The sequence below is a fragment of the Saimiri boliviensis genome, chromosome 11 (assembly GCF_048565385.1).
Source record: "Saimiri boliviensis isolate mSaiBol1 chromosome 11, mSaiBol1.pri, whole genome shotgun sequence".
Classification (NCBI taxonomy): domain Eukaryota; kingdom Metazoa; phylum Chordata; class Mammalia; order Primates; family Cebidae; genus Saimiri; species Saimiri boliviensis.
The window spans coordinates 76,667,687-76,686,085 of NC_133459.1; the positions used below are offsets into that span (position 1 = coordinate 76,667,687).

General features: G+C 35.3%; 1 protein-coding gene across 2 annotated transcripts in view; it reads right to left on the bottom strand.

Moving 5' to 3' along the window:
- ADGRL4 (adhesion G protein-coupled receptor L4) overlaps positions 1–18,399 on the bottom strand; it is a 118,402-nt gene that overhangs the window by 36,382 nt on the left and 63,621 nt on the right. For both annotated transcript variants that reach the window (XM_010347185.3, XM_074381058.1), the window contains exons 4-8: positions 14,927–15,076; positions 14,468–14,538; positions 13,389–13,568; positions 13,094–13,277; positions 11,584–11,700 (exon numbers count right to left, since the gene is read on the bottom strand). In XM_010347185.3, the coding sequence (XP_010345487.3) occupies positions 11,584–11,700; positions 13,094–13,277; positions 13,389–13,568; positions 14,468–14,538; positions 14,927–15,076 (702 nt within the window). The remainder of the gene's footprint in view (positions 1–11,583; positions 11,701–13,093; positions 13,278–13,388; positions 13,569–14,467; positions 14,539–14,926; positions 15,077–18,399) is intronic.

Below are 18,399 nucleotides of genomic sequence, written 5' to 3' on the forward strand. Positions count from 1 at the left end.
TAAACAGAATTCTTTGGATATGATTGTGTGAGCTAGAAGTTGCCAATGTGTATTGCTATTTATGTTTTCTATCTTAATCTAAAAAGGCACCTCAAGAGATACTGTTAAAGAGCTTCTGCACAGCAAAAGAAACTATCATCAGAGTGACTAGGCAACCTACAGAATGGGAGAAAATTTTTGCCATCTACCTATCTGACAAAGGGCTAATATCCAAAATCTAAACAAATTTACAAGAAAAAAAAAAAACCACATTAAAAAATGAGCAAAGGTTATGTACAGATAATTTTCAAAAGAAGACGTTTATGCAGCCAACAAACTTATGAAGAAAAGTTCATCATCACTGGTCATTAGAGAATGCAAATAAAAACCACAATGAGATATCACCTTATTCCAATTTGAATGGCGATCATTAAAAAGTCCGAAACAACAGATGCTGGAGAGGATGTGAAGAAATAGAACTAATTTACATTGTTGGTGATAGTGTAAATTAGTTCAACCATTGTAGAAGACAGTGTGGCAATTCCTCAAGGATTTAGAACTAGAAATACCATTCGACCCAGCAATCCCATTACTGGTACATACTCAAAGGATTATAAATCATTCTACTATAAAGACACATGCACACACATTTATTGTGGCACTGTTCACAATAGCCAAGAGTTGGAACCAACCAAAATGCCTATCAATGATAGAGTGAATAAAGAAAATGTGGCACATATTCACCACAGAATACTAAGCAGCCATAAAATAGGACAAGTTCATGTCCTTTGCAGGGACATGGATTAAGCTGGAAACCATCATTCTGTGCAAACTAACACAAGAACAGAAAACCAAACACTGCATGTTCTCACTCATAAGTGGGAGTTGAACAATGAGAACACATGATACAGGAAGCAGAATATCACACACCAGGGCCTGTCAGTGGGTAGGGAGAGTAGAGGAAGGATAGCATTAAGACAAATACCTAATGTAGATGACGGGTTGATGGGTGCAGCAAACTACCATGGCACTTGTATACCTATGTAACAAAACCTGCATGTTCTTCACAGGTACCCCAGAAGTTAAAGTATAATTGAAAAAAAAAAAAAAAAAAAAAAAAAGATCCCTAAGGGATCCTGATAGGAAGCTTCAAAAACTACATGGTGGGATATTACTGTGATAACCAGTTAGGAACCAGAATAATTAATTAGTTTAATAGTCTGGTAGTAAAGAAAAAAAGCTTACAATGAGATAATCTTGAAACCTTCTGAGTAAGAAAATGTTATATCAATTGAAAACAACACTGACATTCAAATCATTCGAATTAAAGCATTTAAAAAGTGATTAAAAGTGAATCTGGCTCTGGGATCTCTAGTTTTCTTGTTGCTCTTGTTGTTGTTTGGCTTTACTAATGAAAAAGTTGGTTCACTCTAACTGGCCATATGAGCATTCACCATACGAGATGAAATCTTTTTTTTTTTTTTTTTTTTGAGACGGAGTTTCGCTCTTGTTACCCAGGCTGGAGTGCAATGGCATGATCTCGGCTCACCGCAACCTCCGTCTCCTGGGTTCAAGCAATTCTCCTGCCTCAGCCTCCTGAGTAGCTGAGACTACAGGTACGTGCCACCATGCCCAGCTAATTTTTTTTTTTTTTTGTATTTTTAGTAGAGACGGGGTTTCACCATGTTGACCAGGATGGCCTCGATCTCTTGACCTTGTGATTCACCCATCTTGGCCTCCCAAAGTGCGGGGATTATAGGCGTGAGCCACTGTGCCCAGCCTTTTTTAATTGTATTTTAGGTTTTGGGGTACATGTGAAGAACATGTAAGATTGTTGCATAGGTACACACGTGGCAGTGTGATTTGCTGCCTTCCTCCCCTTCACCTATATCTGGCATTTCTCCCCATGCTATCCCTCCCCAACTCCCCACCCCCGCTGTCCCCCTCTTTTCCCCCAACACACCCCAGTGTGTACTGCTCCCCTCCCTGTGTCCATGTGTTCTCATTGTTCAACACCCTCTATAAGTGAGAACATGCGGTGTTTGATTTTCTGTTCTTGTGTCAGTTTGCTGAGAATGGTGGTTTCCAGGTTCATCCACGTCCCTAAAAAGGACACGAACTCATAGTTTTTTATGGCTGCCTTAAAGAGAGCCAAATCAAGAAGGAACTGCCATTCACAGTTGCTACAAAGAGAATAAAATACCTAGGAATACAGCTAACAAGGAACGTAAAGGACCTCTTCAAGGAGAACTACAAACCACTGCTCAAGGAAATAAGAGAGGACACAAACAGATGGAGAAACATTCCATGCTCATGGTTAGGAAGAATTAATACCATGAAAATGGCCATACTGCCCAAAGTAATTTACAGATTCAACACTATCCCCATCAAGCTACCAATGACCTTCTTCACAGAACTGGAAAAAAACACCTTAAACTTCATATGGAACCAAAAGAGACCTCGCATAGCCAAGTCAATTCTAAGCAAAAAGAACAAAGCAGGAGGCATCACACTACCGGAGATGAAATCTTTTTTAAAAAAGAGTCTAGCTAAACCCAGATATATTACATAAAGGATTTTCCTCAAGTGCCATATTAGAAATCATATATTAAAGAAATTATGGCATTGTTGGGCTAGTGAAATGATGACTCCAAAAGATGACATCTGTCCCAGACTGCTACAAACAGACCAGGGCCTGAGGCAGGACTTGGATACCTGTTAGGTTAACATGACCAGGTCCAGTTGATGAACGATGTCGTACGATAGTGGCATCTCAGGATTTGTAATAGAAGATGGTTCAAAATCGAATAAGCATCAAAAATATAAGATGGATTTTTAAAATCTACTAGTTACTGCTTTCCTTTGTGAAGAAAAATATTTATTTAAAACCAATTTTTGACTTTTGTTAAAGGGTGCCACAGAAAATCCTCCAAAATATCTTCTCGCCTCCTTTAAAAACGTATTGTCTCAGTATTTATTTGTCCATTACCAGGTTTTTCAACTTCTTCAATTTCTATGATTTCTCACTAATCCAAGGCTTGATCTAGCTTTGAATTTTCTTACCAAATCCATATCTTTTATAAAAAATTAGGGATCCATTCACTAATCAAGGATAGAAAACCCTGAAATAATTTGAAAAGATTAGATCATTTCCTAATAAATTATCATCCATCCTTCCTAATTTTTCTTCTTTACAATGCTTATTTTAGTCTTTTTGCCCTAAGATCTTTCCTGTATCTGTTAACATTACTACATGTTTACCTGGAACCAGACATAGCCTTCAATTCAATTGATAGAACACACACTTGAGCATCTGCACAGTGCAAATACTAGGCTAAGTTCTGGAGACTTTACTTTAGAATTAATACCTCTCTCTATATATATTTGTTTAAAGATTCCCATTCAATAGGTCTTCTTTCTTCTTCCTATTTGGTTTTGTTGCTTCTAATTCTTTTGAATGACATTAATAGTTTTTTATTACTGTTGTACAAGCATAAGTTGCCTTCCAAATTATTAAATGAAAACTACTGGGGTGGCAGGAGTTACGATTTTTCTTATGTTAAATTCCCTAATCAATTTTTCCCACATACAATATGCAATGAACTCCTTAGAGAATCAGTGTTCTCAAACTGCTTTATTGCTACTTTAACTTGATAACTAAAAACACCTTCTCAACAGAGCTTCATATGCAGCTCTATTTTTTCACCTAAATGTTATTTCATAAGTAATTTGAAAATAAATATATGATATCTCTTAACAAAAGTCTATTATCTTTTTATCATAAAACCATAGATCAGAGCATCGAATCTTGTTCTGTTCATTCTCAACTTTTCCTCCTCACTCTTCTAAAATTCAGTGTCTAAAAAAACATTTAAAAATCCAAGGGCTAGGCACAGTGGCTCAGATCTGTAATTGCAACACTTTGGGAGGCTGAGGTGACAGAATTGCTTGAGGCAGGAGTTCGAGACCAGCCTGGGCAATATGGCAAAACTATGTCTCTATAAAAAATACTAAAATTAGCCAGGCATGGTGGCATGTGTCTTTGGTCTCAGCTACTTGGGAGGTTCAGGTGGGAGGATCACTGGAGCCCTGGGAGGTTGAGACTGCAGTGAGCCATGATCATGCCACTGTGCATTAGCCTCAGTCACAGGGTGAGGCCTTGTCTCAAAAAACAAAAAAATCTACTTGTGCTGCATAGACCTCCTTTTTTTCCTACCAATGGTACTGTTTATGTTAAAAAAAAAAAAACCATGTGTTTTAACTAATTTTTTCAATAAATTAATAAATACAGGCATACATCTTTGAGAGGGATTGTTCGATGTGTTAGATTTGTCCTTATTTTTAAGATATAACCTTGAGAAAAACACATTTTTTCACTCCCCTTTATTGAGAGCTAATATTACTGTCCCATTCAAATGTCACTTTGTATGTGGGATCATTAAATATAACAAAGCTACCATACAATCAGACAAAATTTCTTCAAGATATTAATTCCATTACAATTTCATCATCTGTCACTATAATGGGTATTTTCAGTGTCTTTTTCCAAACTTCCAAACAGTACTCAAATTGTCTTTGAAATTTCAACTGTTTAACACATTCTTTGGATTTGTTCCTATATACAAAATGTATGCTTAGTTAATTAGAATATGGTATAATGGAGCAAAAACCAAGGGTTCAATGGCAGTATGGCTTAGTTATTTTTGTTTTATTTATGGCTATTTTCCAATTTTGTGTAGAACATGGTAAGAAAGAATAGAGAAAAGAACATGACAAAAGACATCTTTTTATAAAATAGTGTCTATCCATGAGACCACATGTATGTGGCTGTATATATTTTTCATTTGTATTTATGACTATCCAAACATTCTTTGAAAAATTTTTATAATTTGTATTTTCTCTAGGTAATATATTTTTACCTATATGGGAACAACAACAAAATTCTACTATCGGCAGAATGTTTTTCTAATGCATTGCACTAAAATAACAGATAAATGATTAAATTGAAATAGTAGCTACTTATTGCTAGTTAGGCACCAAAGAAAGGCTGATTTATTTTTAGAAGATTCATCTTTTTGTGATTCTGTAGTGTCTGCTAATGTGCATAGAACAAATCTATTAATTTTACATGTTAGTTACATCATCCATATAGGAAGGATATTCAATTATTTAATCATTAATTTTCCTGTTAGTGTAATATTGGGGTTCAGGGTGCCCACAGCACAGTACGCAGTAAATGCCACACTCAAAAGTGTTTGTAGAAAGTGACTTATTTAAAGAGAGAGAGAAACAGGAGGAGAGAGAAAGAACCAGTTAACTCTCACACTGAGTGAGAGAATCCAGAAAGATGGAATCCAGGAGCGAAAAGCAGCTTCTAAGAGAGTGTCAGGGAATAGAGAGAAAGATGGAGTTTAGGAGGGGGAGACAAGCTTCCACGAGACAGTGTAGAAGGGGACCCCAGAGGGGATATCCAGCAGAGACAAAGATGGTTTCCACGAAGGGAGTGTTCATGGAAGGGGACCCAAACATGGAGTCCAAAGGGGTGTCAAAGAAGGGGACTTTTAACCTGGGAGGATCCCCCACCTTCTTTAAAACCCCAGGCCAATGAAAGGAGTTCCTTAGAACTTCTGCTGGAGTAACTGACTCTTAGTTTCTTCCCATGTGTGCAAAATTTAAACATAAACTGTTAACTCTCCCAGATGAAGAGAGATGGGAACGGGGGCATGGCACTAGGGAGTTCTTGCCTTTAAAACTATGCTCCCTTGTGGACCTGGAAAGAGAACACATTCCACATTCCACATTCCCTCATTAGTACCAGAACTAAATCAAATTTGAATTTTGATACAATTTTTAAAAAATGTCGTTTAGTTGAAGAGTTTACTATATAAAGACGTTTTAGGGCCTGATCACTTTAAGTCCGTGGGGCCATTAATGAATATCAACCAAGTGTCTCTTTATAATCTGCAAGCCTTTTTTCCTACAACAAGAAGGCATAACATGTTTCCTTGACTCAGGTGATACATAAGAAAAGAAATCATGATCTGTTTCTTTTGCTGTAACAGGCAGACACTGCATTTCTTGTTGTGATCAGGAAAGGTGGAACGACTGCTGCCCTTCTCTTGCTGCTATCAACAGTTTTTCACGCATTATCTCGATGCTTGAATAGTCCGGCAGCTTAAGATAGTTCACACAAGTCATTACAGAGGGCAAGAAGTCATCTGGGTTTTCTGTTGATTCAAACGTCTTTCGGACAATTGTCAAAGGTGGATTCAAACTCTGGAATCCTCCAAAAGGCAATCTTGGGCTACCAGTCACAAACTGGAGAAACAACCTCTCCTGCTCATTATCAAGAAATGACAAACTGAAAGAGAAATCTAAGCTTTAGAAACTTACTTTCTCCCTAACCTAGCAAGACAGGCCAACAGGTAAATTCAGGAAATATAGAAAACACTGCTAAAGTACTCCACGAGAAGATCAACCACAAGATACATAATCATCACATTCTTCAAGGTCATAATGAAAGACAAAATGTTAAGGTCAGTCAAAGAGAGAGGCCAGGTTACCTCCAAAGGGAAGCCCATCAGAATAAGAATGGACCTCTCAGCAGATACCCTGCAAGTCAGAAGAGATTAGGGGGCCAATATTCAACATTCTTAAAGAAAAGAATTTTTAACCCAAAATTTATTATCTAGCCAAACTAAGCTTCTAAGCTTTATAAGCAAAAGAGAGAAAAAAAAAACACCTTTCTTACAAGCAAATGCTAAAGAATTTTGTCACCACAAGGCCTGCCTTGAAAGAGCTCCTGAAAGAAGCACTAAATATGGAAAGAAAAAACCGGAAGCAGTCACTGCAAAACACACCAAAATATGAAGACCAATGACACTATGAAGAAACTGCATCAACTAGTGTGCAAAATAACCAGACAGCATCATCATGACAAGATTAAATTCACACATAACAATACTAACCTTAAATGTAAATAGGCTAAATGCCCTAATTAAAAGGCACAGACTGGCAAATTGTATAAATAATCAAGACTCATTGGTGTGCTATATTCAGGAGACCCATCTCATATGCAAAAATACACATATTTTCAAAATAAAGGGGTGCAGGAAAATTAACCAAGGAAATGGAAAGAAAAAAAAAGCAGGAGTTGCAATCCTATTCTCTGAAAAAACAGACTTTAAATCAACAAAGATCAAAAAGACGAAGAAGGACATTACATAATGGTAAAGGGATCAATTAAACCTGAAGAGCTAACTATCCTAAATATATTTGCACCCAATACAGAAGTGCCCAGATTCATAAAACAAGTTCTTAGAGACCTACAAAGAGACTTAGACTCCCATCCAATAATAGTGGGAGACTATCCCACTGTCCATGTTGGACAGATCAACAAGACAGAAAATAAATAAGGATATTTAGGACTAGAACTCAGTTCTGGATCAAGTGGACCTAATAGACATTTACAGAACTCTTCTCCCCAAATCAACAGAATATGCATTCCTCTCAGTGCCAAATGGCACTTATTCTAAAATCGACTACATAATTGGAAGTAAAACACTCCTCAGCAAATGCAAAATAAATGAAATCATAACTGTCTCTCAGACTACAGTGCAATCAAATTAGCACTCAAGATTAAGAAACTCACTCAAAATTACACAATTACATGGAATTTGAACAACCTGGTCCTGAATGACTACTGGGTAAATAATGAAATTAAGGCAGAAATCAAGAAGTTTTGAAACCAATGAGAACAAAGAGACAACATATTCTTTATAATGTAACTTTGCAGTTCCTTTAATATTTCTTCCTCAGTAATCCATCGTATTCTGGAACACAGATAAAGCAGTATTAGGAGGGGTATTTATAGCACTAAATGCCCACAACAGAAAGCTAGAAAAATCTAGAATTGACACCCTAACATCACAATTAAAAGAACTAGAGAAGCAAGAGCAAACAAATTCAAAAGCTAGCAGAAGACAAGAAATAACTAAGATTATAGCAGAATTGAAGGAGATAGAGAGATGAAACACCCTCCAAAAAAATCAATGAATCCAGAAGCTTTTTTAAAAAAATAAATTTACAAAATAGACCACTAGTCAGGCTAATAAAGAATTAAAGAAAGAATAATCAAATAGACCCAATTATAAATGATAAAGAGGATATCACCATTGACCCCACAGAAATACAAACTACCATCAGAGAATACTATAAAAAACTTTATGCAAATAAACTTGAATATCAAGAAAAAATGGATAAATTCCTGGGAATATACAACTTCACAGGACTAAATCAAGAAGGAGTCGAATCCATGAATAGACCAATAATAAATTCTGAAATTGAGGCAGTAATAAGTAGCCTATCAACCAAAAAAAGCCCAGGATCAGACGGATTCACAGCTTCTGGAATTCTACCAGAGGTATAAACAGGAGCTGGTACTTTTTCTTCTGAAACTATTCCAAACAATTGAAAATGAGGCACTCCACCCTAACTCTTTTTATGAAGCCAGCCATCATCCTGATATCAAAACCTGGCAGAGACACAACAAAAAAAGAAAACTTCAAGCCAATATCCCTGATGAACATTGATGCAAAAATCCTTGATAAAATACTGGCAAACTGAATCCAGTGGTATATCAAAAAACTTAACTACCACAATCAATTTGGCTTCATCACTGCGATGCAAGGCTGGTTCAACATACACAAATCAGTAAACATAATCCATCACATAAACAGAACCCAAGACAAAAACCACATAATTATCTCTATAGATGCAGAAAATTTTGATAAAATTGAGCATTTTGTGTTAAAAATTCTAAAAAATCTCAATATTGATTAAACATATCTTAAAATACTAAGAGCTATTTATGACAAACCCACAGCTAATATCATACTGAAGAGGAAAAAGCTAGAATTATTTCCTTTGAAAACTGGTGCAAGATAAGGATGTTTTCTCTCACCACTCCTATTCAACATAGTTTTCAAAGTTCTGCCAGGGCAATCAGGCAAGAGAAAGAAATAGAGGGTACTCAAACAGGAAGAGAGGAAGTCAAATTGTCTCTGTTTGCAGATGACGTGATTGTATATATAGAAAATCCTATTGTCTCAGCCCCAAATCTCCTTAAACTGATAAGCAACTTCAGCAAAGTCTCACAACGCAAAATCAATGTGCAAAAATCACAAGCATTCCTTTACACCAACAACAGACAAGCAGAGAGCCAAATCATGAATGAACTCCCATTTGCAATTGCTACAAAGAGAATAAAATACCTAGGAATGTAGTTAACATGGGATGTGAAGGACCTCTTCAAGGAGAACTACAAATCACTGCTCAAGGAAGTATGAGAGGACACAAACAAATGGAAAAAAATTCCATGCTCATGGACAGGAAGAATCAATATTGTGAAAATGGCCATACTGCCCAAAGTAATTTATAGTTTCAATGCTATTCCCATCAAACTACCATTGACATTCTTCATGGAATTAGGAAAAGAAAATTACTATAAATTTCATATAGAATAAAAGAAGAACCCATATAGCCAAGACAATCCTAAGCAAAAAGAACAAAGCTAGAGGCATCATACTACCTGATTTCAAACCATACTACAAAGCTACAGTAATTAAAACAGTATTGGTACCAAAAAGAACAGAGATCTCAGAAATAACACCACACATCTACAGCAATCTGATCTTTGATAAACCTGACCAAAAAAAAAAAAAAAAGCAAAGGGGAACAGGTCTCCTATTCAATAAATGGTTCTGAGAGAACTGGCTAGCCACAGGCAGAAAACTGAAACTGGACCCCTTTCTTACACCATATACAAAAATTAACTCAAGATGGATTAAAGATTTAAATGTAAAACCCAAAACCATAAAAACCCTAGAAGAAAACCTAGCTAATACCATTCAGGACATAGGCATGGGCAAAAACTTCATGACGAAAACACCAAAAGCAGTTGCAACAAAAGCCAAAGTTGACAAATGAGATCTGATTAAACTAAAGAGCTTCTGCACAGCAAAAGAAAGGAGCATTGGAACGAACAGACAACCTACATAATGGGAGAAAACTTTTGCAATCTACCTATCTGACAAAGGTCTAATATCCAAAATCTATAAGGAACTTAAATTTACAAGAAAAAATTCAAACAACCCCATCAAAAAGTGGGCAAAGGATATGAACAGACACTTCTCAAAAGAATACATTTATGCAGGCAACAAACATGAAAAAAAAGCTCAACATTACTGATCATTAGAGAATGCAAATCCAAACCACAAGGAGATACCATCTCATGCCAGTCAGAAGGGAGATTATTAAAAAGTCAAGAAACAACAGATGCTGACAAGGCTCGGGAGAAATAGGAACCCTTTTTTTTTTTTTTTTTTTTTTTTTTTTTGAGACGGAGTTTCGCTCTTGTTACCCAGGCTGGAGTGCAACCTCCGCCTCCTGGGTTCAGGCAATTCTCCTGCCTCAGACTCCTGAGTAGCTGGGATTATAGGCAGGCACCACCATGCCCAGCTAATTTTTTGTATTTTTAGTAGAGACGGGGTTTCACCATGTTGACCAGGTTGGTCTCGATCTCTCGTCCTCGTGATCCACCCGCCTCGGCCTCCCAAAGTGCTGGGATTACAGGCTTGAGCCACCGCGCCCGGCCAGAACCCTTTTACACTGTTGGTGGGAGTGTAAATTAGTTCAACCATTGTGGAAGCCAGTGTGGTGACTCCTCAAGGATCTGGCACCAGAGATATCATTTGACTCAGCAATCCCATTGCTGGGTATGTACCCAAAGGATTATAAATCATTCTACTATAAAGAGACATGGCATACATATGTTTATTGCAGCACTATTTACAATAGCAAAGTTGTGGAACCAACCCAGTGTCTTTGCAGAGACATGGATGAAGCTGGAAGCTATCATCCTCAGCAAACTAATACAGGAACAGAAAGCTAAACAGTGCATTTTCTCACTCATAAGTGGGGATTGAACAATGAAAACACATGAACATAGAGAGGGGAACATCACACACTAGGGCCTGCTGGCAGGTAGGGAGTGAGGGGAGGGAACTTAGAGGACAGGTCAATAGCTGCAGCAAACCACCATGGCACATGTATACCTATGTAACAAAGCTGCACATTCTGTGCATGTTTCCCAGAACTTAAAGCAGAAATTAAAAAAAAAAATCTACTTTAAAAAAATCTATTTTTCTTCCTCACACAATCACAAATTTTGTCTCATGATGAAGAATATGATGGATACTGAGGAAGAAATATTAAAGGAACTGCAAGTATAGTCACTTTGTTGTATAAGGAGTAGTAAAATCAGAGTTCTTTTGTATATTTTTATTAGAATCTCAAAAATATAAGACAGTAACAAAAGTTGGAGGTAAGACAAGGACCCAGATATTGTCAGCTAAAATTCTCCCCAGGTATTTATATCGGAATGGGAATCTCAAGTAAGAATAAGAATATTCTGTATACTGTACAGACATCAAATATTTTTATAGGAAATTACACATTACATGTACATATGATATAATCAAATGCATGATAAGTATTTATTGCAAATTCATTGATATATTGTCTATTCAATTGTTAAAGTCCTACCATTTGAATCATAGGCAGCTTTTCTCTTTGGAAGTATATTTATATAATCTCCATCCATATTCATATGAGGATTAATATGTTTCATGTTATATGAATCAAAAAAGAAAATTTTGAGAGCTGAAACAAAATCATGAAAATAAAAAAAACTGACATTAATCAAGTACATCATAAATAATTAGCTTAGAGACAATTTCATCCATCATTATTGTTTTTTAACTTATTTGTAGCCATTAGAATGAACATATTCTTAACATGTTTGGACAATATAATATATATGTTAAAAATCTGATTCAAGTTTCGATTTTCTAATTTCACTATGGCACTCATGGTTTAATTTAACCTTGTTTGAATTAAATAAAATATAATATGTGTATGTACCAAGGAAGCTATAAAATTGTGATTACTAAAGCAAAGACAAGCAACTACAATGTCTTATAGTATAGTGTCTATAACTTACTAAGTGACTTAATTAAACATTTGAGTGATAATTCCTTTGTCCTGCTGTATTATAACCATTTTCATACAGAAACATTATAAAAATGTAGAGCACCTATATATTAGTCATAATGCTTGAAACCTTGATTTAGAGTAGATGATGAATCCTGATCAGATTTTTGTAAATCTACTGTTGCACAGTAGAATGCTACCAAGAAAATGCAATAAAGATATACGCAATGATTATTTTAGCAAACTTACCTTGCTTCCTCAGAAAAACTTTATAGGCATCTTCAATTTGATACAAGGTTCTGAATATTTTAAGCATTAATTTGCATAAAGCAAGAAACATTTTAATTTGCTATGTTGATTGCTTTATATTATCAACATGCAAAGGATTCCTAAATAGAAGTTTAAATATGTAATATCCAGCAGCATGGTGGCTCATGCCTATAATCCCAACACTTTGGGAAGCCAAAGCAGGTGGATGGCCAGGGTTTCAGGACCAGTCTGACCAACATGGTGAAACCCCGTCTCTACCAATAGAACAAAAATTAGCCAGGTGTGTGGTGCCACATGTCTGTAATCCCAGCAACTCAGCAGGCTGAGGCAGGAGAATCGCTTGAACCCAGGAGGTGGAGGTTACAGTGAGCCAAGATCACACCACTGCACTCCAGCCTGGGTGACAGAGTCAGACTTTGTCTCAATAAATAAGTAAATAAATAAACTATATCCAAAAGATCATTGGTCAAGATAGACCCTAATAAGTCATGAGATGTCAGACTCAAAATGACAAAAAAGAAATGAACTCTGTCCATTTAATTGCTGAGCAGTTTGGGAATCAGAAGAGGTGGACATGACAGGAAGGAGACAATGCTTTTGTATTTATCCTTTTTACTAGTACTTTATTCACATGGCTCTTGCAATATGCATCCCCATTCATTTCTACACTGATAAAATGACTTAATGTAATCAATACTAGTTTCAACACCATGCCTCCTAACCCTCACCCCAACCTTTGAAAATGGCTTATTTGGAAAACACTATTACTTTGAAATAGAACCTTGTTTCTTACCTATATCCGTTGAATTGGTATCAAACTGAGTGGTCTTTTGGAAGCTTTGGGATATCTCTAAGGTAGCTTGTTCAACAGTGTGCATGAGTTTTGTAAGATGAGTTCTCCTGTGATTCACAGATAACTTGTCCCAAACTACAAATGTATCCCTTTGAACAAAATTATTCACGGTTTTTACAAATTCCTATTGAAAAAAAAGTATGTCTTTTAGAAGTGTTGAATCCTACACTAATCACAGATGAAAGGAAAAATTCAAAGCTCAATGATATTAAGAGTTAAAGCTGAACATACTTACAGTTAGAGTTGAATTAGAAAGAGTGTTGTTGGTTGAGAGAGTGTTGTTCGTGTAACCTAGTAACGAAGATGATTCAGCTAATATATCTATATATGTAATTATATCTGTTGGTGAAAGATCTGTCACAGAATTTCTATAGACTTCTTGCAGCAAAGCCATGGGTTCTTTTATAGGTCTGATCTGAGAAAAAAATGAGTCCACATAATGGAAACTGAAACAATTCTACTGGAGTTTTACAAGAATAAAACATACGTTAAATTTATTCTGAGGTTGATTTTCTTGCTGTACACATAAATAATATCAGACTAATAAACCTAAACCATCACATGCATCACTGAAACCTGAATTTATTTACAAGAGATTAGCAAATACCTTAAAAGCATTGACATTACTTTAGAAAAGAAACAGAGCATGTTTGAATTAGTAATTTTTTAAAGATGAGCTTTTAAAATAACTTACTATTCTTCAATATAGAATTATATCATAGCCAATGAATCTACCTTAATAAACTCCTTAGTACTTATAAATATTGATATCCTAAGCAATAAATGATATTTTAAATTAGATTTTAATCAACCAGAAAAATTCTTTACAATGTGATTAAATGAAAATTTGCTTTAAACTGATAGTTGATTACTCATGTTGAGAATCACATTTTTAATCATATGACAATTATTTCATAAATGACCTACTTTATTTGCTCTTTGAAATGTTCACTTTGAGATACCAAATCTAGGTGCATTCAATTATGTCTACTTAGAATGTGGGATGTGTCTAGAGTCAAAGTATTTCTTTATTATTTTCTAATCAACTTTTTTACATAAAAAGAAATGTCTAACATATGGAGTAATGAAAATGTAGCATATTAAATACGTAAAAGGCCTCTTGAATAATTTTGGGAGTTTCATATTTACCCTATCTTTGATGCAAACATGTTGCTTAGATCTCTATATGTAAATGTTTTCAACTCTCCGTAACATGTGACTACTGTTTACTTTTCTTGGAATGTGTGACATTGAAAGCATTCTAACTGAAACCAAAATGTCAAAATAAAATAAATTGTTAACTGTTCTACTTACTTTTGTTAAAGTTTTATTAATATTTTCAGTAATACAGACATTATCTAAATGGCAGTTTGCATTCACATTTTCTGTAGAAAAGGAAAATAGATTATACAGTAAGTTTAAAAAAGCATTTTTTCCTAAGCAGATTATATCAATCCCAAATGATCTTGCTAACTTATTTAAATATTAAAAGAACATTCTCTAACACCTGAATTCCCTCTTCAGTTTTAGAATGTATAGTATTTTACAGAAAATGAAATAAAGGAGTTTTAAGGACGAGGGATGTTAGTTACCTAAAATATGTTATCTACAATTTTGATTAAACAAAAGATAGGCTTTTATTTCTTTATTCCATAAAAGATAAAAAACACAGGCACATTTCTTGCAAGATGTAGCTCTATGATACTTCACAACTGTGCACTACATATTTTATGTAGTTTTTGATCATACATAAAATTTGATAATGTAATTTACCTTGGCAGTAAGTGCCATCATTAGGTGTGAACTGTGATTTTCCTGTGGATGTATGATAACCTTCTTTGCAGGAGCAGTTATACCCACCATTGACATTTTCACATACGGCATGATCACCACAGACAAGTGATTCACTGCACTCATCTATATCTGGAAATATTAATATTTGTAAAAAATTTTTGTTAGTGCTCATATTCTGGCTACTTTGTTGAAAATAGTGCTACTTATAGTTAGCAGTTTCATGTCAAATTTTACAAGAGAGCAAGAGAAATACTATCATTTAGACAATGGCAGAACAAACTTAGCTGCATATGTATATATATATATATATATAAATACACATATATACATATATACATATACATATATATATTTTTTTCTTTTTTTGAGACAGAGTCTCACTCCATCGCTGGGTGCCAGGCTGGAGACAGTGGCATGATCTCAGCTCACTGCAACCTTCACTTCCTGGGTTCAAGCAATTCTCCTGCTCAGCCTCCCGAGCAGCTGGGACTACAGGCGCTGGCCACCATGCCCAGCTAATTTTTGTATTTTTAGTAGAGACGGGGTTTCATCATGTTGGCCAGGATGGTCTCGATCTCTTGACCTCATGATCTGCCCACCTCGGCCTCCCAAAGTGCTGGGATTACAGGCGTGAGCCACCGCGCCTGGCTGCTGCATGTATTTTTTAACTTTAGTATCGCCAATCAATTTTTGCCAGAGTATTTAAAATATTATTCATGGGCCAAACTCTCAAATTGCTTTCTGAATTGCATGATTAATCAACAAAGTCATTATGGTAATTTCCACTACGGATGATAGAACATTTAGTCCTAATTTGACAAAGACTCAATTTAAGAAACACATTTAAACTTATTTGTTTTCTATTATTAAATGAAAATGATTTCAACAACTCAGTGTAATCTGGAGGATAAAAGAATGACCTAATTTCTTTCCAAAGCTTCATTTTTGCACCTGAAAAACTAAGATGTAGCAGAATGTGTGATTGAATTTCCTTTAAATTTTATTAGAACTTATTACTTTTGTTCAGGTTTTATTTCACTGTTGTTCTTAATACATGTGTCACAGATAAAGTAATACATTAGACAGAATTAAGTCTTACGTTCTCAAAAGCTATGTATTGAGGCTGTAATAAAGGTGATGGACTTTAAGTCTACATAATTTATATTCTTAATTAAAACTTTACTTACTACAGTGAAATATGCTTTACATTATAAGTACAGTATAAGTAATCTACCACTATAAAAAAAAAGATTCTAAGAAAAATTGAAGAGTCTAGATTGTTACCTTGAATTAATGCAAAAATTTTTGTTTCTACCCTAGCTCTGACATCTTAAAGATACTTTCTGTCAAATTAATAAATGAACATTAGATTTATTTAAAACTAATATGGTGACGTAATACTGTTTGCTGTAGAAAAAGGGTGAGTAAGAAGTCTAATTTAAAATATCATTTAGCTAGTTTTCTTAAATGCAGCTGTTTCTAATTTCTCACTCAAAAATCTAACAAAGATCTAGAAAACACATCCAAATTCACACCATCAAAACCAAAAATTAAAAGTGAGCTTCTTGCTAGATTCCTAAAGAAAGGTCCATTCACCAGAAAGGTGATGGTACTAGAGTTAAGAGGTCAGTTAATGGCCCAGACCTGAAAGAAGGTTAGAAAAGCTCTTGTTCTTCTGACAAGTCTATGTATTCATAATCTGTACTACCCAGCAATCTGAGAATGCCACTTCTAAAGAAGCAGAAATGCTCCTGTAGCACCCTCACCCCTCATCCTTTCATTTCTATTTGTATTCAGGAACTACCACTCCACAAAAATGAATGAACAGAAAATAAAGTAGGGGACAAGTAGTGGCGGGTCAACCTTGGGATATGACGAATCATCAAAGAAAACATTCTAGGTTGGTCTAAAGACAGAAGCACTCAGGTGGTAGTGCAGACTAGGGTTGTCACTTTTCATGAAATCAATGAAGTGAGAAAAATACATAGGACTAAAGCAAAGATGAGTGTTTTCAAGAACTGTTGAAGTACCAAATGTTATACTCCAACTTGGAAAATGCCCCAGTGAAAGTGTGAACAGACCCGTGAAATATCATAAAAAAAAAAAATTTATTTCATGAGCCAGAAAAATACTATGTTCATTGAATACCCTTGTTTTGTAGTTTAGATGCCTTCTATGGGTAACAGTAAACAAGGTGGTGATTTTTCTCAATTTCAAACCCTGTAAATGTGCAACATTCTTTGAAACTTCATCCCAAACCCAATCTCTGAGCAACATAAAAATCTTGGCTCCATGAACTTAATTTCTATCCTCCTTCTTGCACTTTGAACTTAAACGTCCAGTGAAACTGGCTTGGCTACAATGAATGTGCCTGTTGTTTTGCAGCAAGATCCACATTAATTTCTCTTGCAATCTCTTACAGGTCCAAATGGCTAAAACCTACCATTTCCTTTTCCTGCAGGAAAAGTCCCATTAGCTGTGTGATGACCTTGGGTCATATCTTAAAAAGACACGTTCTAACTCAAAAGTGTTCTACCTCATGAACAAATAAGAAAATGTATGGGAAGGTGGTTGGAGTAAGTGCCTAGGATATAGTTGGCACCTGATATGGTAACTGGAAAATCAGGACTGGTGATTCTATTCATATTACATGTTTTCCTAATAGCAGGAGCCTTGTGACTACGTAGGTTTGAAGATACAGATAAATAAAGGGCGTTTCTCTAGGTTACCATGTCTTGGTAATCTCTAAATCTATATATATAAAAAAAAGAACCTCTTTCCTATCTTAATGAAAGCTAAATTGCTGTTAGGTAATTATTTAAGTCAGGCTAGATTTGACAGACCAGATATACTGATTGACTCACTTTCCTCACTACAAACGTATCATTTGATTTTAAATTAGTAATTTCATATCACTAAACACAAGCATATCATTAATGATCTTAATTCATTTGCTACTTTTTTATTAATAGGTGATGCTTGGCTAGGCATGATGGCTCACACCTGGAATCCTAACACTTTTGGAGGCTGAGGCAGCAGAATCACTTGATTCCAGGAATCTGAGACCAGGCTGGGCAACATAGCAAGACCTTGTCTCTAAAAAAAAAAAAAAATTAAAAATTAGCCAGACAAGGTGATGTGCAGTGTAGTCCCAGCTATTCAGGAAGCTAAGACAGAAAGATCACTTGAGCCCAGGAGTTCCAGGCTGCAGTAAGCCATAACTGCACCACTGCACTCCAGCCTGGGTAACAGAATGAGACCTCAACTCAATAATAATAATAATAATAATAATAACAACATTATGCTTGTTTTCATGTGTTTAATTAGCCAATTCCACAAGATTTTATCATAATCTTCCTTCAAAACATGATCATATGATCGTTATAATTATTCTTCTTATAATAAGTATTATTCTTATAATTCTTATCAATAATATAGTTTTCTAATGTGTA